This window comes from Wolffia australiana, chromosome 18 (assembly GCF_029677425.1).
Source record: "Wolffia australiana isolate 7733 chromosome 18, ASM2967742v1".
Taxonomy (NCBI): Eukaryota; Viridiplantae; Streptophyta; class Magnoliopsida; order Alismatales; family Araceae; genus Wolffia; species Wolffia australiana.
Genome location: NC_135852.1, coordinates 9,424,877 through 9,449,051, shown reverse-complemented (window position 1 = coordinate 9,449,051; position 24,175 = coordinate 9,424,877). Strand labels below are relative to the sequence as shown.

The 24,175-nt window shown below is 42.6% G+C and overlaps 1 protein-coding gene and 1 long non-coding RNA gene across 3 annotated transcripts in view; both read left to right on the top strand.

Moving 5' to 3' along the window:
- SOS4 (pfkB-like carbohydrate kinase family protein) overlaps positions 1-21,945 on the top strand; it is a 28,630-nt gene extending 6,685 nt beyond the window's left edge. The window contains exons 4-12 of one of the 2 annotated variants that reach the window (XM_078589985.1): positions 3,685-3,768; positions 14,793-14,866; positions 19,917-19,981; positions 20,229-20,292; positions 20,544-20,609; positions 21,115-21,171; positions 21,310-21,354; positions 21,429-21,482; positions 21,707-21,945. In XM_078589985.1, the coding sequence (XP_078446111.1) occupies positions 3,685-3,768; positions 14,793-14,866; positions 19,917-19,981; positions 20,229-20,292; positions 20,544-20,609; positions 21,115-21,171; positions 21,310-21,354; positions 21,429-21,482; positions 21,707-21,847 (650 nt within the window). In that variant the 3' untranslated portion in view covers positions 21,848-21,945. The remainder of the gene's footprint in view (positions 1-3,684; positions 3,769-14,792; positions 14,867-19,916; positions 19,982-20,228; positions 20,293-20,543; positions 20,610-21,114; positions 21,172-21,309; positions 21,355-21,428; positions 21,483-21,706) is intronic. The other variant, XM_078589986.1, reaches the window with a different exon arrangement.
- Positions 15,199-17,533, top strand: LOC144715098 (uncharacterized). Its single transcript, XR_013584522.1, has 2 exons — positions 15,199-15,575; positions 15,765-17,533. It is a non-coding gene; the product is annotated as an uncharacterized LOC144715098 (long non-coding RNA).
- Positions 21,946-24,175: the final 2,230 nt, after the last annotated feature.

Genomic DNA, 24,175 nt, shown 5'->3' with positions numbered 1-24,175 from the left:
GTATTGCGCCAGAGATGGGAAGGGTTGCAGCATTGCTAGCAGATTTTCCTGGGTGACTTAGTTCAAGGTCAGAGTACATATGATTTTGATTCACACGTGATACCATCAAGGGTAAATCCTGCAAGAGAGGACATGTGATTTTGTTCAGCAGCAGGAAAATCAATGGCACTATCACCAAATCATAGCCGACCAATCTTTCTTCGAGGAAGAGGTCAAGGCGGATACTTAAGGACTAAACGATGAAGGAGCGTCGGGCCCAGATGGCCTGCTGGTATTCTTTTACAAAGAATTTTGGGAACTGGGAAGGTCAAACGTGATGGTCACACTTGAAGAATTTCCCAAAGGATCGGCATTATTATTATTTTGTTTTGAAAACATATGAGGCAGTCACCTGAACAAATCGGTAACCACCTGACAAGTACGTTGTCCGAGCCCTAGGACTCTATTACATGTGTACATTTTCCTCTTCCCTCTTAATCACGTCACGAGGAAAACCATGATGCTAGGAGACCTTCTACCTCATGGGCGAGCCGTCTATAGAGGCCTTCCCCCCTAGGAAGATCACCTCATTTCTGTGTAGACAGATTCCCCAGAGCACTGTCAGTGCTCGGCCCCCCACTTCTCTATGTCTGGGACCTGTCCTCTGCATAGACTCCCAAGAGGCCTCCTCTGATGACGTGTCCACCGCCAACTGTGCTTTGGTGGCCCAAACTGTGCGTGCAAAAGGGAATCCAAGAAATAAACGATTACAATCTTCGTCATCTCTCGTGCACAACACGCATACCATCGGGGTATCTGGATACATCCTCTTGAGGAAGGCACGGGACATCAGTCTCTTTCAGAGCAAGAGCCACCCAAGAATCTTGGCCCTAAGCGGAACCTTAAGATGCCAGATGGCTTGACACGCCTGGATCATATTTTTGTCTTCCTCGTTGCCCTGTCGGATCCGTGCATAGACTTTCCCCACTGAGAAAGGAGCTCTTGTCCAATCCCAACCATTTGATTCCCCCGGATTAGGTTACATCTGATTTAGAGCTTGTTGCAAGTCCAAGAAATCAATTAGTTGTTGGTCTGACAAGGCACCTTCAACCCTCAGATTCCAGGTATTATCCCAACATTCACCTACTGTAGCCTCGGGACATTGCACGAGTGCAAAGAGCCGAGGGAATGCTTCTCACAAGGGATTGCGCGACGACTAGGGGTCTGTCCGGTATTAAAAGAGAGAGCCATCGCCTATTCGAACAGAGTAGAACCCCCAGACCTTGGAGAAGATTCATCGGAGGCCTTGCCAGAATGCCCCCCTTTATTGGGGCTATTTTCTTATCCCAGTTCAATCCCTGACCATACTTGTCTCTTAAGATCCGTATGGTGAGGTCATCGGTTGGTTGCATGATCCTAGTCACCCACTTTGCTAATAATGCCGTATTCATGCTTTGGATATGCAATACTCCTAGGCCACCATCTTTGGTGGGCCTGCATATGGTATCCCATGCAACCAGTGCGAGCCCTCGACTCTGATCGGTACCAGTGCCTTTCCAGAGGAAGCGTCTCATCAAACCTTCGAGTCTCTATCCTATTCCAGTAGGCATCTTGAATACAAAGAGATAGAATATAGGGATCGTTGACAGGACCGTCCTCAGTAGCACCAACCTACTGCCTCTGGACAACACTTTGGCTTGCCATCCTTCCAACCGCCTCTCGACCTTCTCTATCATCGGCAGCCAATCCGCCTTAGTCATCCGCCCTCTAGTTAACGGCAGACCCAAATATCTCATAGGGAGGCTACCAATCGGTGTTCCCAGCACCACTGTACATTGAGCCTCCTCCTCTAAGGAAAGGCCACAGCTCACAAATGCAGACTTAGCCAGATTGATGCGTAGGCTCGAGAAGTCCGCGAATAGGTCGAGTAACATGGACAGGTTTTTTGCCTCCTCTATTGAGCCTTCTACAAAAAAAGTAGTGTCCTCTGCGTACTGCAGTAACGGAATACCCCTAGGGACACTATCGATTTGATAACCCTTCGGAAGACCATGTGTACATGCTAAATTAGTGCATGTGGCGAAGGGGTCCACTGCTAGCACAAACAGTAGGGGGTGCGAGCGGGCACCCTTGCCTCACCCCCCTTTGCGGTTGTATACGCCCGCCTTCTGGCCTTCTATTCACCAACACTGAGAAGGAATGTGTTGTGATGCATCTTTTCATCCAGGTGACCCATTCTTTTGGGAAGCCCCTCCTTGTCATCGACGCCCAGAGAAATCCCCAGTCAAGCATGTCATATGCCTTGGCAAAATCAACCTTCCACATGAGACCTTTGGTTCCGTCTTGTTTCCATGTCGCTAGGATCTCGCCTGCTGCTACGGCATTGTCGACCAGTAAACGGCCCTGTATGAAAGCTGATTGGGAGGGTCCCACAAGTTCCCAATCACCTCTCTCAATCTGTTTGCCAATACCTTTGCAATGATAAGGTATATGGAATTAGACAAGGAGATTGGTCTGAAGTCCTCGATTTGTTCCCACCTTGCTGCTTGGGGAGTTGAACCAAACATGCCCGATTTAGTATCTCCATACTGCATGTCCCTTGTTGGAACTCGTCAAGCGTGGCCATCACATTTGGTTTCACCAACTCCCATAATACATTAGAGAAGAAAACTGGCAATCTGTCTGGGCCTGGCGCCCCTTCACCATTGAGGCCTTTTATTGCCTCCTTGACCTCTTCCTCCAAAAACGGATGAATCAAGTCCTTCTTGTATGAGGGGTCCAAAGTCCGAGCCCCCTTTACGTACCACATCCACGTATTGCGTCTACCTTTCTTATAGAAAGTGCGGAAGTGATCTGCAACTGCACAGCCCACTGGCTGGGCTCCGACATGCTCATGGCCTCCGACCGTCAATTTCCAAATACTGTTGGTCCGACGTTATGGAAAGAGCATTAACAAGGCTTACCTGATTGAGGAGCTGGTAGACCCTCCCAGTCAGCCTTTATGCAGGGCAAATTCTTGATCAATGGTGCTGTCACAGGTGGTGAAATCTTGGCTACATGGAAAAGGCACGATACCAGGGGGTTCATGCGGAAGTTCGACTTTGCCGAGGCTTAGGACACATCAGACTGGGGATTCTGTTAGCCAGTGTTGCTTTTCCATCTCTTATTTTTATATTTCCCTTAATGTGAAAGTGGGCCACATTTCTATAAGCGGACCCATGTGGGACTCCACCTAGAATCCATGAACTTGGCGTTGTCGGCCAAATGGGTGGAAAGGCTTGCAATAGCAGAGGAGGACCTGGTCTTGAATGTCCCGAGAGACAGATATGGCTTGAAGATCGATTAGGAGAGGCTCTGGGATAGAGCTCGAGGGAAGTTTCCATTCTGGTGTGGTCTATGTCAAGCTACACCTTGTATATGCAAGTTATTTGACGCCAAATCAGGGGAGGTTGCTGGTCGTTTCTTGTGTACATGTGTGCTTTGGGTGGTTACTGTTTTGTCGGGTGACTACCCTCTTTCAATCATCTTTCAAAAACAAATGAATGCGAACTGTTCAATTTTGCCCCTTTGGAGTGAAATCTACATCGTATTGTTAAAAATTACTTTAACTGCAGACTTTTGATGAGTACCAATTAAGGATTTTATTTGTATTGATTTCGTCAGTGTACCTCTACAATGACTCATTAAAGTTGGTTCCTAATGCAGGTTATATAGGATCTGTTTCATTTCTGGATATGATATTAAAGGTTGTCGAGAAACTTCGTTCAGTCAATCCAAACCTCATCTATGGTATGTACTTTGTGGCTTGGATAGTGCAAGTTATATTTTAAGAAAGGCCTACATATCTTCAAAAGTCGGGTTTGCTTTATGAATCTTTTTTGGAAGGGTTTGTCTTATGGTATCTGGACCAATATTCTGTATTGGTCGTAACAGTATCCATCAATGGATATTGGTGAAAACATTACTAATACCGATATTGAATATTGGTGTAGATACTGTTATTTTTGTGGATACCAGATATTGGTCCAGATACTGTTAGCCTTGGAACTCTCCTGGATGCCATTAACGACAAGTGGATCCATGATGCCGATAACAGTAGAGATACACGTGTTGTCTAGGATACTGCAACCTACAGTAGCAATATCTGGTATTCAATCATAGTATTAGATACAGGCTACTCCACATATTGCTAATACACTTTGAGGTATCTGATACCGTTATCCATTCCGGTACAATATCTGATATCATTATCCGGATGGGCAATCACTATTCAGAAATTCATTAGAAAAGAGAAAATCTATTTGCCTCATTTAAATATTTTTGTCATGTAAGCTGAGTTGTTCTTAAATGATTATTTTATTTAAGTTTATATAAGGGTTTCTTGGTTGTGCATTGCCGAGAAGTATACTCTCTCTTAATCGGGACTGGAATCATTGACTAGGTAAGTGGTTGTTTCAAAGATCTTAACTACAATCCATAATGTCCCAGGGTTCTACTGAAGCTCATAGGCCACCAAAAGAATTCATACCAGAAGACTGTTGTGAAATAAATAACATTACAGGATAATTTGCTAAAACATAAAATGCCCCCTAAATAGAGTTACTGCTGAGTGCGCTGGGCTGGAATGAATGTGGGCCATTCATAACGCTATATTACATATGGAGGGTAAAAATACAATAACTGAACATATGGTGAAGGAAGCAAATACAATAGAGAAATAGAAGAAAGATATCAACTCCAATGCATACTCCGACACACTGGAGAATGAATACTCTTCATTCCCAGATTTGCATGTAATTAGAGAATAAATTGATTGGTGAGCTCTGGAGTAAACACATCTACACATTGATCTGCTAATTAGACATCTTGGGTGTATATCTGCCTTATCTCCTGCTTTTCGTGTTTGAGGTGACTATCAATCTCTTTGTGCTTGGTCATGTCACGTTGGACTGGGCATGTGCAATGCTAATTGCATCCTCATGGCACAACTGATGGGTTGCTGAAAGTTGATCTGCAGATGATCCGTAATTCCCTTTAACCCTACAGACTCATATATTCCCAATACAATGCCCGGAATTCAGAATCCACATCAAACTTGCCACATCTCCTTTTTTTGGCTCCTCCACTTAATAGTACTTTAACCAAGGAATTTGGAATAACACTTGGCAGACACATGACCATCTAGAAAACCTGCATACATTTAGATCTCCTTGGTGCTTCTCTGTTAGGAAACTGATACGATCATGTATCTTGATTCAATAGTTCATCAGAAATTCAAGATATTCCATTTCATGACTAGTAATTCATCAAATCAAAGAACCAATCAGAGAGGGAGAGAGAACCTCAGTTTTGTGAAGAACTGTGTGAGAAGAATAGAATTAACAGAAAATCAATGAGTATTTAGCCAATCCTTCCCCCCGTCCTTCGGTTGCAGGTACTACTGTTCCAGGCCTCTGCCACTGCAGCTCCGCTGTGTAACAACTTCTTGGAAAGAGAAAAGTCTTCTTTCCCCTGGGGCTCCTTGTCTTCTTATTATCGGGTCTCTTGAATTGAGATTCACACGTGAGACCCCCCCACACACGTATGACTTGACTTATCGAGCGCTGTTGTTGAGACGCGTTCGATACGTCTTTGAAAAGAACGTATCAGAAACATTAAACCTGGATTTTTTTTGTCGCGAAATATCTTAAGTGGTTTGTTAAAGCGGGCGTTTGGAACTCTGCGTGTATTGACCGAGGACATTCATGGCATACGAGAGGTCAGATAGTGTACTGAAAATAAATGAATTCTCCTCCAAGTCTTTGATAGGCTTCAGAGCCCACTGCCTCTTCTGTTTGCTCTATTGACTAAATGGTTGGGCCCCCTGGCAGGAGTGACGACTAGTAGTCTCTTTGGTTGAAAGAATCGTTTATTCACAATGGGATTTTTGATACACAAGTAGTTGATTCATTCACTGAGATGCATGTTTTCCTTGTGCTGTGGCATCCCAGGGAGAACTGGACTATAGAGGCTCTATTCATCATAACGTGAAACTTTTCTACACTGAGGGTTCTGATGAAGTAGTGTTTAGAGAAGTTCCGAAAGAAAAGAAGGATTAGAGGTGTGCGGAGACATGATAGATGTGTCTATTGGTCAACAATTGAGGAGCCCGTTTCTGTTAATATGTTGGTGAGATATTTCTGTGGAGACAGAAGCCTGATGAGGAATCTACTACCTCAATACTTGAAATCTTTCCAATCTCTTCATCACAAAATCTCTGTCTGGGCACTGAGACTAGCAGTTTCCTGGTTGTCAATAACTGTTGGTGTGAGTCATTCAAGTAAACTAACAAGGTTCTCATGCTCGGAGTATGAGTTTGAATGGACTGTGAAAGGTCTTTACTATTCTTTGATGGCAATTGAATTTCATGGTTAAACTGCTAAACCTTGCTCTTGGAGACTATCTTAATTAGTTGATTGTCTTATATTAGGTTGGCAGTCTTCTGATTAGAAGGGTACCCAGGGGACAAGCCCATTTATATTTCCTCATATGTCACTTCCAGAGCAATGAGTTTCTGACGTCAAATTTCTATTGGTCTGTGTTAGATCATCACGGCCCAGTTAGGGCTAATTTTACTAACTTATGGGCCTGAGGCCATGTACGTGTAATAGACTAATCCTAGGGATCTAATGGAAAAACTAACCTAAAATGGATTTAAATAAAGGCCCAATAAGGGCCCATTAACGGCCCACTAAGGACCCATTAAGGGCCCAATAGTGAGGGGCCCATTTAGGGAATATATTAGGTCCATTAAGGACCTAATATATGCTGGGTCTGATTTATATCAGGCCCAGCCTCCAACAGCTATAAATATAGCTGTTGGAAGTCCTTTTTTGAAAAAGGAATCTCTTCTGCAGCTTTTTCCAACGGTCAGTTTTTGACCGATGGACAAAAGCATTAACCTCTCTCTCTCTCTGTGAAAATTTGAATAAAAGGGGCATCTGTTCAGTAATAAAGATCAGTTCATTTTTGCCCCAATTTTTCTGTCTCTTCTCCACATTCTCAGAAATTCTCTCTGCAGTCCACTATCTCATCTTTTCCTTCAATTTATTACAGTCTGATACGAATAATGTATCAATAGCTGTTTCTCTGTAAGAAAAATCTTTGCTAAATTCGTAACTAGAAGCCCCATTAAATAGTTGCTGGATCCAAGATCTGAAATAGAGATCAATAACAACTGTGAAAAGGAATATAAGAGAGAATAGAAAGATAGAAAAGGATAATGGGAGGTTTGTGGTAGAGATCTCACCCCTGGATGGCAGGCTTGATCCTGCTACCAGTCTCAAGGCTGCTCCTTTTCCATCTTTCTTCGATATTTCCTTTCCTTTTGATTCTAGTCCATTGGACACTGGATCCTTGATTTTCTTGCACTGATATCATCTATCTGAGAGAATTTATGTCTGGATACAGATTGAGATCCAAAAGCTTATTCACTGATTTGTCAAGATTCAGATTGATAGTCTTCCCTGTGCTTGGATCTCTTCATTAGATAAGTCCTCAGGGGGATTTCATTTTTTGAATGTAGAATCTGGGGAGTCCGATCAGTTATATGATTGAGTAAAATTAAATGCGTTTGATGACATTGCCAAGAGCAATTGATTTGGATCCCATAACAGTAGAGGGATAACCTTTTCGGTATTATGTGTGAGATATCGATCATGGGCCCTGTAATGCTGGGTTCTCTTGAGGAATTTAAGGCTGGATGGAGCCATGAGTAGAGCTGTGAGGGGGAAGTGCATAATCAAACCTGACTGAAGTATCATCATTGTCGGACTTTACAGTTGGGAGTCACCACACATCCACTCTAATCCTGCGGTAGCTACATTACTTTGGCTTTGTTGCCGTTGTGAAATTTGAAAACTTGATGAACAGGTTTCCTCTCCTTGGCATTTGTAGTGAATGCAGAGTTCTCTACAACAGGCTTATGTTAGGCAAGTTTACTTTCTTCATAACGCACTGCAGCCATAATTTCTTCCAACCAGATAGGTTTTTTTTGCAGTAATTTGCCTGCAGTGTTTCATACTCAGGGTTGAGTACTATTTGAAACTTGTACACATGATCACACAGGAAAGAACCTCTGCTATCAGAATTTGTAAACAAGAAAAGAACAATTCTTAATAGCAAATGAAAGAGATTACAGGGTTTTATAGGAAGCCCTAATGGGCTGACTAGAGAGGGCCCTTAATGGGCTAACAAGAGAGAGAAAATAAAGACATGTAATACTCAGATCAACACTCCCCCTCAAGCTGGAGCGTGGATGTTATCCACACCCAGCTTGGAACAGAGCTCCTCAAACCTAGGGGCATGAAGCCCTTTGGTGAAGATATCTGCAAGCTGTTCAGCGGACGGAACATAAGGCGTGCAAAAATCTCCCGATTCAAGCTTCTCTTTGATGAAATGGCGATCGATCTCGATGTGCTTTGTACGGTCATGCTGAACGGGGTCATGAGTAATGCTAATTGCCGATTTGTTGTCGCAGAACAGCTGGACATGAGAGGGAACTGGACACCGTAGCTCACGAAGAAGCTGGGTAATCCAAAGTGCTTCACACAGACCATGCGCAAGGGCACGGAACTCCGCTTCAGCACTCGATCGAGAGACCACTTTCTGCTTCTTGCTCCTCCAAGTAATCAGATTGCCGCCCAAGAAGGTGCAATACCCAGATGTGGACCGACGATCAACCACAGAGCCGGCATAATCTGCATCGGTGTAGACTTCAAGACGCAGGCCGGTATGGCGACGAAACAATAATCCACGGCCAATGGTGCCCTTCAGGAAACGGAGGAGACGATGAGCAGCATGAAAATGGCTCATGCGAGGAGTCTGCATGAACTAACTCAGAACACCCACTGAATATGCAATGTCCGGGCGAGTGTGGGTGAGATAAAGCAGTTTTCCCACAAGTCTTCTATATGGGCCAGGCTCAGCAAGCTCCTCATCCGCATCAATCGGTGTCGAAGCAGGCTTGGCGTCCTCCTTTCCAAGCTCACAGAGAAGGTCCACCGTATACTTTCTCTGACAAATAAAGATCCCGCTGGAAGAATAGGCCACCTCTATGCCAAGAAAGTACCTCAACGGGCCAAGATGGCGAATAGCAAATTCCGACGAGAGATACATAGCCAGCTCAGTAATGGTCGTCGTATCATCACCCGTAATAATTATGTCATCCACGTACACAAGAAGAATAGCGACTCCCCCTGACGTGGAATGACGGTAGAAAAGGGTGTGATCACCATTACACTGATGGTATCCACGACGCTGCATGGCCGTCGTGAAACGACCAAACCAGGCACGAGGAGATTGCTTCAAGCCATATAATGCTTTCTTCAGGCGACAGACAACAGACTGCGGAGACGATGGCACTAAGGAAGTGTAGCCAGGAGGTAATGCCATGTAGATCTCCTCAGTCAACTCTCCATGCAGAAAAGCATTCTTCACATCATATTGTTGCAAAATCCAGCCCCGATCCGCAGCAAGGGCCAATAAGATCCGCACAGTATTCAGCTTGGCGACGGGAGCAAAGGTCTCCTGATAATCAATGCCATGTTTCTGAGTGAACCCTTGTGCCACAACCCGGGCTTTGTGGCGCTCAATAGAACCGTCAGAATTATGCTTCACAGCATACACCCAACGGCTACCCACGAGATGCTTCCCGGCCGGTAGAGGAACCAGATCCCACGTTTCACTGTGAGCAAGAGCCTGAAGTTCTTCCGCCATGGCCTGACGCCAATGCGGAAATGAAAGGGCAATGTCCACCGTCTTGGGAAGGGAAGTGGCATCAAGGGAGGTGAGAAGGGCATGATAAGAGGGTGAGAGGCGATGAGAGGAGATAGATTCCGCCAACGGATAGAGGGGAGAGGAACGGGAAGAGGGCAGCACGGCTAATGAGGAGGTGGCAGGAGGGGTGGAGGTTGAGGGAGACGGGGCAGCAGGAGACGAAGAAGGAAGCCGAGGCTTGCGACGAGCAAGGGTAATACCGTAGCGTTTTTCAGGCGGGCAGCGACGGATAGGGAGCGGAGGAAGCGAAGAAGGTGCAGCAGAAGGGTCGGCGCAGGAGCAGATACTGGAGGAGGCTCCACAGGAGGGACTGAGATGGCGGTCAGAGGCGGGTCGGGAGGCACAATTGCTGGAGGAGCAACAGGCGGAGACACGTCGGGCGGGGCCGGTGAAGAGGGACGAGGGACGAGGATGAGGAATTCGAGTGGATCGGAGGGGGATGGGGACGATGAGGGTTCAGGAGAGGAGGAATAGTAGGGAAGCAATTCATCAAGCGTGGCATCTTTGGTGACGGCGAACCGGCGAGAGGGTGGATGATAGCATAAATAGCCTTTTGGGTGGAAGAATAGCCAACAAACACACACTTGATAGCACGGGGATCCAGTTTATCACGACCAAGTTGGGGTTGGGCATAGCATACACATCCAAATACACGAGGAGTAAGATGAGTTCGAGAGAGAGAGTTGGAAAGGAATGCTGAAGACGGTCAATGGGAGTGGAGTAGTCAAGCACTCGAGATGTAAGGAGCTCAAGACGATGGATGGCGGTGGAGACGGCTTCCCCCCAAAAATACTTGGGCACATGCATATGGAAGAGAAGGCTCCGAGTCATTTCAAAGATGTGACGGAATTTTCTTTCGGCAACGCCATTTTGCTGTGGTGTATAGGGACAAGAAGTTTCATGGATAATGCCTTTGTCTTGGAAGAAGGTGCTTAACGTGGTGTTAACGTAGTCTTTAGCATTGTCGGAGCGGAAGCGACGAATGGATATAGAGAATTGAGTTTGGATAAGGGAGTAAAATTGAGGAATGACACGAGATATCTCCGATTTGTTCTTCAAGAAATATGCCCACGTGAATCGAGTAGCGTCGTCAATAAAGATGCATAACCACCGAGAACCGGAAGTACTATGAATAGGAAGGCCCCACACATCGGTGTGAATAAGGGAGAATGGGGTCAAGAATGAGAAGACGAGATAGGATCGTGGTAATGCGATGATGTTTGCCAATTCGACAAGCAGAAAAAACAAAACGGTCAACAGAATGGCCTTGAAAGAGTTTAGGAAAGAGACGACAAAGAGTAGCAAAGAAGGATGGCCGACGTCGATGAAGAAGCCACAAACGCTCGTGGGAAGCCGAAAGGGAAACTGCCGCAGCAGCAAAAGCAAGAGAACTCGAACAAGGACGAACAAGATAGAGCCCCTCATGCTCCTCAGCAATGGAAATCGTCCTCCCCGACACCTTATCACGATAAAAACATGAATTAGGAGAGAAGGTAAGGTCTTGTTTCAAGTCGCGAACAAGGCTAGATAGGGAGAGAAGATGATGAGTAAGGCGAGGAACATGAAGAACTTTAGATAGATGCATAGAAGAGGAAAGGGCCACACGACCAATACCCGCCACGGTGAGAAGATCGCCGGAGGCTGTTTTAACTTTGGAGGAGCCAGAAACGGGTGCATAAGTTTGAAAGGCTCGAGGATTTGGGGTCATGTGGGCGGTGGCACCGGAATCAAGAAGCCAAGTGGAAGAGGAAAAAGAATGGCCAGGAGGGGATGTAGGTGTGGGAAGACTGGTGGACATACCTGCGTGGGCCAAGGAGCATGAGCCCACGACTGGAGGATCAAGCAAGCGGCGTAGACGCTCCATCTCTTCCGGAGTGAAGCTAGCGGGCGAGGCACTAGTCGGGAGAAGACCGTACAGCATAGGCACTTGACCCGGGGGGGGCACGGACGAGGCGGCTGCAGCAAGGTTGCTCGGTTGTGCGCGTTTCCGTTGAAGCTTGTAGCACGTCTCCTTAGAGTGACCTCGCTTCTTGCAGTAATTGCAAAACAGCGAAGGATCACCCTTTGGAGAATCCTCCGTCCGAGCCGTCGGACCACGTGGCAAAGAGCCGGGTGGTGGAGTCGACGATGGGCGTGCAGACGAAGAGGAATGAGCTACAAGGGCCGAAGCCGAGTTCTGGGCCTGCTGAAAGCGGGATTCTTCAACCCGCACACTGTGGAGCGCATCCTTGAAGGTAGGACCAGTCCCCCGATGAATAAGCTGAGCCCGTACAACTTCATATTCCGGGTTCAGTCCCATAAGAAACTGGAAGACCCGAAGTTGAAGAGTATATTGGCGGTCCACCGAATGGGGGTCGGGCGGCATGTAGTAGTCAATTTCATTCCACAACGAAATGAGCTCCGTACTGTACTCCATGATAGACCGGTCCCCTTGACGCAGGTTAGCGGCCCGATGTACCAATTCGTACAGAGTCGCAATGTTGTGCTTCTTGGAGTGGCTCTCAAGTGCTGCTTCCCAGACCGCCCGAGCCGACTCTAGAGACATGAATTCACCTTTAACACTAGGTGAAATACTGTCCAAGAGCCAACGATGAACTACCCCCTCAACGTCCAGCCAGTCATAATACTTGGGATCGGTCCGGGAAGGTCCGTCTTCTAGAAGATGGCGCATGAGACGCCCTTTTAAAGTTATCTGGACGTACTGGCGCCATTGCAGGAGATTGAATCCAGTAAACATACCATCCGGAGGCATCCGAGGCAAAGAGGATGGTCCAGAGGAGGACGACCAATTCCGGGCTCGAGAGGCACCGCGAATGCATGTGGCGTAGATACCGGCGTCGAGTCTGGCGTGACAGTAGAGGTCTGGGCTTCAACCGGGTTCGTCATGATGAAAGCAGAGTAGACCACAGTCAGAAGGCGCCGGAACGACGAGAAGCCGGGACTGCAGGTGCCGAGACGTCGGGCGCCAGGACGGCGGGAGCCGGGACGTCGGGCGCCGGGACGTCGGGCGCCGGGACGGCGGGCGCTGGGACGGCGGGAGCCGGGACGACGGGCGCCGGGACGACGGTCGCCGGGACGTCGGTCGCTGGGGCGGCGCGAGCCGGGAGGGCGCGAGCCGAGGCGGTGCGGGCCGGGACGGCGGGCGCCGGAGCGGAAGACGCTGGGACGGCGGACGTCAAAACGACAAGCGCCTGGGAGGCCCGGAGCGAGACGGCGAGAGACCGGAGCGCGAGATCAGGCGGTCGTGAGAACCGCCAAAGATCGGAGCGCAAGGTCGAGCCCAGGAAACCCAGATTAGGGTTAGGGTTAGGGCTCTGATACCATGTAAACAAGAAAAGAACAATTCTTAATAGCAAATGAAAGAGATTACAGGGTTTTATAGGAAGCCCTAATGGGCTGACTAGAGAGGGCCCTTAATGGGCTAACAAGAGAGAGAAAATAAAGACATGTAATACTCAGATCAACAGAATTAATTGTTTCAGGACAACAATAGTGGTATGAACCTCCCAAAACACTACTTGATAAAGAGTAAGAAGTGCTTCAGGAGGGAGACACCTGTGACACAAGAGCCCCTTTGAATGGGGCCTTTTGGCTAGAAAGGAAACTCCATAAACAAGAACTTTCCCCTGCAAGACATTCAAGAATAACTTACCTGAATTTGCATAGGCGAGTGGCTGGTCTAGAGATGCTCCAGATCCAGTGGAGATGCCTGGCTGATGCTATCTAGCTCTTCTCCGTATCTTTCCCTTGATTTCCATTCTTCGATGTCTCTCACTCTACTCTCACTCATCTCGCTCTCTACTCATGGGTCTCACTATTTTTGTATCTGTTCCTGCCAAGATCAAATTTCATGCATGTACTATGAAATGATTTATATATTTCTTTACGACCAAGACCAGAGTCTGTATGAAATGGTATATTTCTTGTCACATCTTCATTAACTCATTGGCATACTCAAGGATTCATCCAATGCTTTGAGTCAAGGTAATAGACTTTGAAATTCATTCGTAAATATGTGGCTCCTTATTGTTTTGTATGCTGTTTATCTGCAGCATCCCAAAATTTACACTCTATTTAATACTGCTTCAAATGATGTGTAAGTGCAGAGATCGTGGCGTCAGAAGCCATAGTTGAAGTATGGTCTCTTCATTGATCCACTGATTGCAAAGGGAATTCCTCAGATTGTCGCATTTCACTGTTTCCTGGGTATAATTTTCTGGACTTATGTAGTCCATTCAAAAAATTTAGTCTTTTTACTTGATCCAAGGGAGAAATATGAGGAAGATGGTGATACCATCTATTCTCAGGAGTAACCTGCTATTTGACACTTTGGCTAAATAATGACCTCAAGTAGAGTTTGACTTGTGTGCTGGTTCACCAAGGATAGGGTAGTGGAAGAAGCTCCTGGTGCTTATGAACAAGGTAGATGACAGATCTCACTTGGACTGGCAATGTTTGATAACATATTGAAGCTTCAGGCCACTATGAAATATGCAACACTTTTATTGGGTGCTCTTCAAATATGGCATAGCAATGAGTGGGCTGGGCCAAGGTCACTCCAATCAATTCTTATTGGTCCAGTACATGAAGTTATCTTTGCAATAGCTGAACATATGGGAGTTAGGAAAGAAAATTGAAATAAAGACTTCGAAGGTAGAAAAACTCTTACAGGACAAGAAAATGTTCATTCTGTCCATTCACTTATACAAATCACTAAAATCTTATTATGTTTTTTATAGATGCCCTGATCTTATACTGAACCTCACCTGCTACTTAGGTAGTTTACCTTTGTGGGTATGAACGTTGAGGGCGAAGCTTGAGTCTCTTGTTGAACTGGGACTGTGTTCACTGTTTCACGTTTGATTTTTTATGGAATATGGAATAATTTGTTTCTTTGAGGACTATTGGATTATGGAATAATTTTCTGTCGACAACTAAGCTTTGTAAAAGCCTACTTACAGAGTTCTTCGTCTAATGGAGGAAAAATTCTCGTTCAGTTTGTGATCCAGTCATGGGAGATGAAGGAAAATTATACGTCCCACCAGAGCTGGTTTCTGTTTACCGCGAGAAGGTGATACATCTCTCTTTAGTGGCTTAATTGAGTTAAATTTATGATTTCTATGACGATTGTTGGCTAGTTCTAATCAGAATTCATTATTTGACGAATTCCCATAGACTTTGCCATCTGTTCAATTGATCATTTCAAGATCTGTTACGTTCTTGAGAATGTATTCTGATGCAAATCCCAGGAAATGTGGCCGATAGAATCTGCCCATGCTGGCAGGAAGAAATTGGTCCATTTCTTTTTCATTCTAAAAGATAAATCCTCTTCTCTTATGATAATTTATGGACTTTTCTACTATCTCTTAAGTAGTTTTCTTTCCTTTATTGCAGATTCATCGTAGTTATACCCTATTGAGATATAGATTCAATACAACTGTTTCTAATATCAAGAAGCAGAATCTTTCTTGGAAGTGTTATTTTCTTTCGGTTTTTTCTCAACTGTAGACTCTTTTTGCCTTTGTTTTCCAGGACAGCTTATCATGGTATGGATATTACTGAATCCTGATGTTCATTTTTTGCTTAGCTTTCAGACCCGAGTTGCAGGGCACTGAAAATGCCAAAAAAGCATCTGACCCAGAGTTGAGTTTTTGGGGAAGATCTCCTTCTCCTATTTATGAAAATAATGAAATAGCTTCATGGGAAGACCTAAGAATCCCATTTCAATCGACTACATAATGCCCAAATCCATGATCCCATGACAAGGGAAGTATTTTTAGGTTAGTGCTTGCTTGAAACAGTTATGATATGCTTATGAGCTGTAGGCTGATTGACAGTAGTTGTATCTTTGAAAGAATTTCGATCAATTGTTGATGGGCCTTAAATCTGTGTAAATACTATTCAAATCAACCCATCTGTCAATGGAAAGAAAATCTTGATCTTATGAAACAAATCTATTATCAATGTAGGGTATGTCTCTCCGCCTGACAATTGCACTGCAAATTGGGCTCTTTTACCCAGCATTTGGAATAGAAGACAAGAACATCCATCTTGCTTGTTTCAAGGTACTCGGGGAAAAGTTTTCAAAGTTATCAATAGTTTGACTGAGAATGGTTGTAAGAACTCCTGGGGATAGATCCAACATGAGGATGACGTTGGGTCATCAGATCCAAGGGACTCTTAAAGGCCAGTATTAAGATGGAAGTCAGTTCATCCAGTGAGCGCTGTCAACAGAGCTTTGCACTATTTGTATTTAGGACTTGATGGTATATTAATTGGGCTGCTGTTATCTCTACTAGATATCCAACTTTCCTTTCCGCCACCCCATTTTACTGTGGGGCGTCAATGCTTGAGGAATCCAATAATATTTCTTGGCTGTTTCAAAAAAAGCTGGTTAAGGTCCCATTAAAGTTATCTGTCGCACAATCTGTTCTAAATCTAATGATGTCAGCCACAGAAATGAATTAGACATAGTAGTAATTGGATTCCATGAATTTTGAATCCGAAATTCAAATCAGATATATCTCTTGAGGGGTGCAATAAAGGCGTAGTAGTCTCTGGGTCTACAGTCGTCTTTTTCGAATTGATGACTTTGAAAGATTTGTACAACTTACAAAGCTAAATGAAATTTTTTTCTTTTTGCCCGTTTCATTATCTTAGACTCGTTTCATTTATCGTATCGGATCTTGGCTTATGGATATGTCCAATAGCCGGCTCTTTTAAAATTTATGGTTCTTTGAAAATGGGTGGGAGAGTCATGCACTGTGTGATTGGAGTGATACAAACCGTAATGTTTCAAAAGCTGGGTAAAAATATACTAATGGGACTTCAAATTAAAATGTCTGGAAAATTTTCTATATTCTCTGATTGTGGTTGTCAAAGTAATTTGATCTCCCAACTGAAAATACATCATAGACCTTTCTGAAGATAGTAGTTTTTTGGATAGAAATTCCCCAATTGACTATAATACAATTGACTGGGTAGAATTACCCCATCTGGGAGCTGAAGAGACAGTTCGCCTGTTTATATATATTCGATTCGATATGTGTGAAAGATTGATATAATCTTGACGTGAAAGCTTGATTTGTGTGAAAGCTTATCCACTTAAATCTTTCTAAACTTGATGTACCTTTTGCAGCAGGAGGCACCATCAATTAGCATGCGTATGATGTTAGAGAGAAACATCTATCAATAGTTCTCTACTTGAGCCTCATTTAAGTCAGATAGCTAGTTAAGGTGTTCTGTTTACGCTGGGCGGTCACTTGATGGAGGTGTTACCAGTGCAGATTATGCAGGATCAATAATTGGTAGAAGGTCTACTTATGTATATTGCTCATTTATTGGTTAAAAGTTGGTGACCTGGGGAAGTAAGAAGCAAAGGTGGTGTATCATTCCAATGCAAAACGAAAATTTGATTGATGCCCCAAGGTATCTATCAAAGACTTCTGATCTGAAGACTGTTGGAAGAGTACGGGTGACAAGGAGGTTGTAACACATCTTATTGTGACATGAAGTCAGCAAAATCTGTTTCTCAAAATCTAGTCTGTCAGAAGACACCTTCCTTTATATTTATTTTCTTTCTGTTCAACCCCTGTAAGTCCTGATAGTGTAATAATGCCCTTTTGAGAACTGATCTGATTGGATCCATCGTATTGGGTCCTTGAGACCCAATTATCTTGTAGCCCAATACATATGAGAATTGGGGGTTTATGTGGAATAGAATGAGGAGTTCTTTTCTTGTTTCCCTTCTGCCGTCTAGGGTTTAGACAGGTGGACCAACAGGGAGCGTCTGAAGCTCAACATCTGAAGATCAACTCAGTTCAACATTGAGGTAGATCAAGATTTATCAAGAAGCGGATTTAAGGGAGCTTCATTCTGTAGGTACTTAGAGGGAGCTCAGAAGAGGAAATTTGTATCAACAAGGGGGATATCAAAACTTAGTGTCCAAGCTGGGCATGTCTGTTTGTATCTATAACCATTGTTCAAGAGGATGTTAGACTCCAGTATTTGCTCTGAAATGTAGTTTCTTTAATCTTTATCGTCACTAGGAAATTTCACTATTTTTAATCATGCCCTTAAGGGATCATCCTATTATGAAGTGATCATTTTAGAGCGCGCACAGCATTAGAATTAAAACACAATGGGTATTGTGGATTGCTTATTGGGCATAATGGAATTTTTAGTAATGAAGTATATTTTCATCGGGCATAAACCCTGGAATGTGGAAGATGTCAGTGGGAGTTTTTGATGTTGTACACTGTGCAAGATGGAGATCCGAATAAAATTCACCTGTTGATGCTTCTTGGAGATGACAATTTTTATGACGTTCTTCTTTATGAAGTTCTCTAAGTTCACATTGAGGACAGATAGGGGTAATGGGGAAGGGTTAACTCAATACCTTGGCCTATCTATCTCTATTAGTGTCCCAATAAGGGCTCATCACAAAGAACCAGTTGTTAAGATCCTTAAGAGGAATATCTGGATCTTAACTCGGGCGTCACCGAAAATACCAGAAACAAGATAGGAACGTCCAACAAAAACTTGTATAACGACCTTCGGAAGTTTGAAACAAGGTAGCAAGGGAAAATCTAGCCAAAACACCAGATTGTAAGAAAAGATGAGATCGCTCCCTGGATCGGTGAGCGCTTTCGCCGGATCGGCAGCCACACGCGAGGAGAATCTCCTGAAGCTCAAATGAAGTCCTTAGAATCTTCCGTGCCTTCTGCTCCCTTTCTTCTCTTTATTTATATCCTTCCAATTCCCTCTTCGTTCCCGCGCTTTTATTCAAATTCTCCCACGTGGGACTCATCCCGCACGTGTGGCGAGATTCAAGTCTCCTCTTCTCCTTTTCTTGGATTGGTAAACTCGTAGAAGATTCTTATCACCAGTCAACAAAGATCAGTTGTCGACTGAGCCTTTGTGATAAAATAACTGATTCTTGACAATATTACGAACACTTAAGATGAATGATTACTTTCTTGTTTCTTGACAAGAGTATCTGGCTATCATGAGGGCAAAAGCTCCCAATTTGGAAGTTTTTAGGCCTAGTCCATTCTAGCTTCTTTGCTTCTTATTCTTCTCTCTTCCTCCTATCTTCCTCATCTTTTTTATTTTCGTTAGATGTCCATGGGGATCATAACAATCTCCTACTCATGGACCAGAAGACAGCTGCATTACCGTCCATGATCATTTTACCATTGAAGATTATATTTTCAACTTTTGAAAGTAATCAGACTTACAGATAGATGAGTATTATTTCTCGATTATGATCAAGATTATATTTTTCACAGCGATGAGGATGAGTTGCTGTCTTCCGTGTCTGCGACCAAAATGACAAAGATAAAACCATCATCGACATCATCCCTACCACAGACAAATGATGAGAAGATCTTTACTTTTCATCGTAAAGAATTAAAAAAGAGTGACGAGTTAATGATGATTATTCTTCATTATGATTAGTCCACGTAGGAGGATGACAATGATGATAGGGAACTGATGATAGGGAACTCGTCTTCGTCGTCTCATTGAAAAATGACAGTGACGACAATGTAACATAGTCATCATCATCTGTGGAGTGGTGGGAATAGGACGATATCAAGGACAAACTCATCGGCATCTTTTTCATCTTGGTGAAAATAAATGAGGATGATGATGAATCGTCATCCTCCTCTTGTCCAAGTCGGAGATGGCTAACCGTATCTGAATGCTATCAAACCCCAGGGGATTTTTCATAAAAAATTCTAAAAGGTAGACATTGTTTTGAGGGCTCTGTGGTGCAGGTTTTGGCCTCCGCTAAATTTGGGATATTTTATCTTCTGGCATATTCAATCTTTGCACTGAAATCGGTGTTTAACATTTTTTATCACTATTCTGAAAATTTCTAATTTTTGATGAGATACGAGATTTAGCGTTCTAAATAATAATTTGCCAAATGTCTAGTGTGTCTGGTTACTTTTCCATCTTTCAAACATTATTCTGCGTTTCTGTGGCTCTAGCTTTTCTGGGGTCAATGTCTCCACCTTTTAGTGAATAACTGATCTAATCATCCACGTTAAAATCTCGTCTAAGTCTTCTTTGGCAGTTATATTATGTGAGTTGATCCCAGAGAATATATTTTTTAGGTTGTCCCAGTTGCCTCAATGCTGACTCCTAACCAATTCGAAGCTGAGCAGCTAACTGGATACAGGTACTTATAAGATTTTTAGGTATTTTATGTTAATGGTTTTAGGTATTTTTATATTTGATTAATAGCTCGATAAACATATTACCAGTTATTTTTCCAACGATGAGTTTAGATGGATTTTTTCTTCGAGGAAGCTGTCCTACCATCCATGTAAATTCAGACACATGATTTAGCACTAGTTATTTGTTGAATATCACCAATGGAAATGCTTCTCTCCATATTTTTATTTGGGTTGCATGATTGCCTGCAGAATTTCTTCAGAGAAAGACGGTTTTGAAGCATGCCGTGTCCTTCATCATGCTGGACCTTCAAAGGTATGTTCTTATGTCAGTTCACAAATTTTCTCTCTCAAAATAGCCTTTTTCTTTTTCTCATAAACATTACACTATTTAGAGTACACTCTGCATGGGTAATCTTTTAATGTGACAACTTCTCCAAAAAAAATTTATGTCATGATGTTACCACCATCATTTTTGGCACACAATATATTCAAACGTAGTAAAGTCAATAGGATAGTTTTCTTTCCATTTTTACCTTGTTAAATATTATTTGTTTTTCATTCCAGGTAGTGATCACCAGCCTTAACATGGATGGAGAGCTCTTTCTTATTGGCAGTCATCAGAAATCAAAGGTGCTTTGTCTATGAATGCGCAAATGAAACACCAAAACTCCCAGTTGAAAATGAATTATGATGTTTTGGGGGAAACCATTATGGTCCATAATTTTTTTCTGACGACCTGTTTTTTTTCTGCACTACCTAATATTCCTGGGCTTGGTATATGCCCATAAAAATAAACCATAATAAATTGAATGAAAGGGCTCGTTTTGACCATTAGTAGTTTGTAACCTGTTCCCGATCTTTATTTCTCTTGTATTCTATCTCACTGTATCATATTCTATTCCGTGATATTTGAGCATCATCAGTACTTCTTAATTCTTTGTTCTGTCATAGATCCAGGTATATGTTGAAAAAATAAAAAAAATGTCTTGAACTGTTTGGGGGACTCCTTTGGTTGTCCTTGAAAACACCCTTCTAGTTTTAACCTATTAGGAAAGATGTAGAAGAAATTACAATAACATATCTGACTGAGTTTACGGTCTCTTTTTTCTGAATAAAAAAGTTGATACTTTTTCAGAGCCATCCCCCAGAGCAGTTCAAAATTGTAATCCCCAAGATTCCAGCATACTTCACTGTAAGCATCGATTTAGTCTTTTCATCGAATATTTCCTGATGATGTCGATATTTCATTGTTTTTTCTGTTTGGTAAATATATCATGCAATTGATAGGATTAAAATACTTACATTCAAATCTTTCCGGCCTGATTAAAAGGGAACGGGGGACTTGATGACTGCTCTTTTGCTCGGCTGGAGTAATGTAAGCCTCTAGACCACTTTGGTATCTGGGTTTGACTCATTATTTTTTACAGACTCTTAAATTTCACCTAACAGAAATCTCCAGATGATCTTGCAAGTGCATCAGAACTTGCTGTTGCAAGTTTGCAGGTAGTCTTCTCAAATCTTCTTCGTCTCTTCTCTGTGCAGTGGAATCTTCTGGTGTAATAATTAAGAATCATGTTTGAAGCAAAAAATATTCTGAAGAGAGAATCAAGTCCTAAAATGGATTTAAATTTTGTCATGTTTTATTTTTTCTTAGAATCTAAGAGAATATTGTTAAACAGTAATCCATTCAATCGTTAACGGGGCCAGTTAAAAATGCTTGCTTTCAGGCATTGTTGCAAAGAACATTGCAAGACTATGAGAAGGTAGGATTCGATTCAAAGTCTAGCAGCCTAGAAATTCGGCTGATTCAGAGCCAGGACGACATATGCCGACCCCAGGTGAGGTACAAGGCAGTGAAATACAGTTAAAGATTCCCATGTCATACATTCAAACTTCTTATTCAATACCTTATGCTTTTGGGCAAGTTTTATTTTCTTTTATAAAAACCAATCATCTTTTATAAAAACCAATCATAGAATGTGCCAGAATGTAATTTCCTAAAATTTCACTTGTTTTCATTGAAGCCAGTATTTTCAATTTCTAAGGGCAAGATTCTCGATGTCAACCGGCTACATTTATTTCATATATATTTTCTCTTCAAATCAACTTTAAAATTTAACTTTTCATGGTTTAGTTTCTTCTTATCAGGTGAGAATTCTCTGAGATATCGTCTGTACTGTTGGTTTTATTCAGCTTCCTCCGCCCTGTGTTCTCCAGACACCTGTCCTGTTTTGGGCTTGACACAACCCGAAAGAAACACCAAAAATATTGTCGTTTTTCCTTCACCAGTTATATATCCTGGTTTACACGAAGAGGACCTAGACCTGTCTAGTTCAAGCGCGTATCTAAAGAGGAATATAACATAGAAATATGATATGATCCTCTTCCCCGAAGGGTATCGTAGGCATTTTAGTCCATTAGGGGCACTTAAAGTAATTTGAGGTTTAAGATTGCTTCCTCTCTATTTAAATATTTGTCGTCGTCCATTTAGGAATGCAGTCAAGACTAAGGTAAGATCAGCCTCTTGGCTCACTATCTTGATCCTCCCTGTCTCCTTGCCCGTCCAGCAATCCCCTATTCCTGTGATTGTCTCATACTAATCCAATCCCTATCCCCTGCCATTTGGTTCTTTTCTAGTCTCCGACGATTCCCATCGTCGCGATGGCAACCCTTCATAGTGTTTTCAGGTGGCTCGTCCCTGGTCAATCCTGCCTCCTATCATTCCTGTTTCTACTCTGCTATCCTGGGAAGTTCTACCTTGCCTCACCCTCTACTCCTCTCCTGATAAGAGCCTATATCGAGGTTCATATCAAAATAGTAGACCACTTATAACCCATGACCTACTTACATAGCCCATTTACAATAGACGTGATATTAATGAACAATTGCCAATAATATGTGTGACAGACATATATCTTAAATCTCCTTGATTTATTCACATAAGTTTAATTCTTCCCTAAAGCACATCTTTTGAATCTCGTGGTTTGTAATTCTCTGATTTATGATTCTCCCTCTTTCCTTTGAGTAGCCTTGAAATCCTTCCTTTTCTATCTTCTACTTCCGAATTTCTCTTCCATCTTGCCCGTTCCTTTCTTTGAAATCTCTTCTGATATGGGTAGTCCTACATAGAGTTTCCTTTTATCCTGTAATGATAATGTTTCTTCCTAATTTTCATTGTTTTTTCCCCACCTCTCTTCTTCCATGAGTGAGAAATTATTTTGGATGTAAGATCAACCATTAGTTCATCAGTAGAGATAGATAATTCTATAAAAGCTGTATATTTTATGTGATTTGTTTTTCATCTAGTGAGTTATTTGGTAGTCAACTATCTCATCCTCATTATCTTCTCCAGCTTGTTGGATTCGTCGATGGACATGACCTTCAAACTCTATTCCTCTAAATGAAAGCTCAGACTAAAATTTTAATCACAAATTTTTGAATACCTCACCAAAAAGAATGTCTAAACAAATGAACTCCTTGATCCTTTCTCGATCATTCATCACCAAAAGTTCAAACTCAGTTTTCAAAAAAGAAACCCAGATTTTTCCTTCAAAAGCATCTCATTGGTTGTCCACAGCTCTTCAAAATTTCCTTTTGTTGAATGAGCTGAAGGTTTTATATTCTAGAAAGATACATGAATTATATAATAACGTTCATTTCTTTTTTTGGTTCAATGCTTATTCTTTCTCTTCTACTTCATCGACACCCTACTCATATGTTTATTTTCTACATTACACATTGCAATGCTGATGCCTTAGAGAAACAGATCATTGTATTCTTCCAATATAAAAATGTGCCATAAAATATATGAACCTGTTCATTTTCCGAGGCCTTTGATCTGCTCATCATCACCAATTACAGTTTTAGTGGATTATGTTCTATTAAGACTAGTTGTTTCTATAGGCAGGGAAAAACTGAGTAGCAGTTGAATTTAATATTTTAATTTTAAAAAAAATTGAGATAACCCCTACTTCTATCCTAGAAAATCTATTTTAACAATAAGGCTATTCACATAGTGCCCTAAAAACACTCCAGGTAGAGCCAATCATTGGCCCAAAAATTGGCCAATATCAGCAGCAATGGCAACACATAGTGGGCAAGATATTAACACATAAATATGTATCAAATGGATTTAATAAATCTAAAAAATATAAAATTTTAATTCAGAATAAATGATTTCTTTATGAAATTAACGT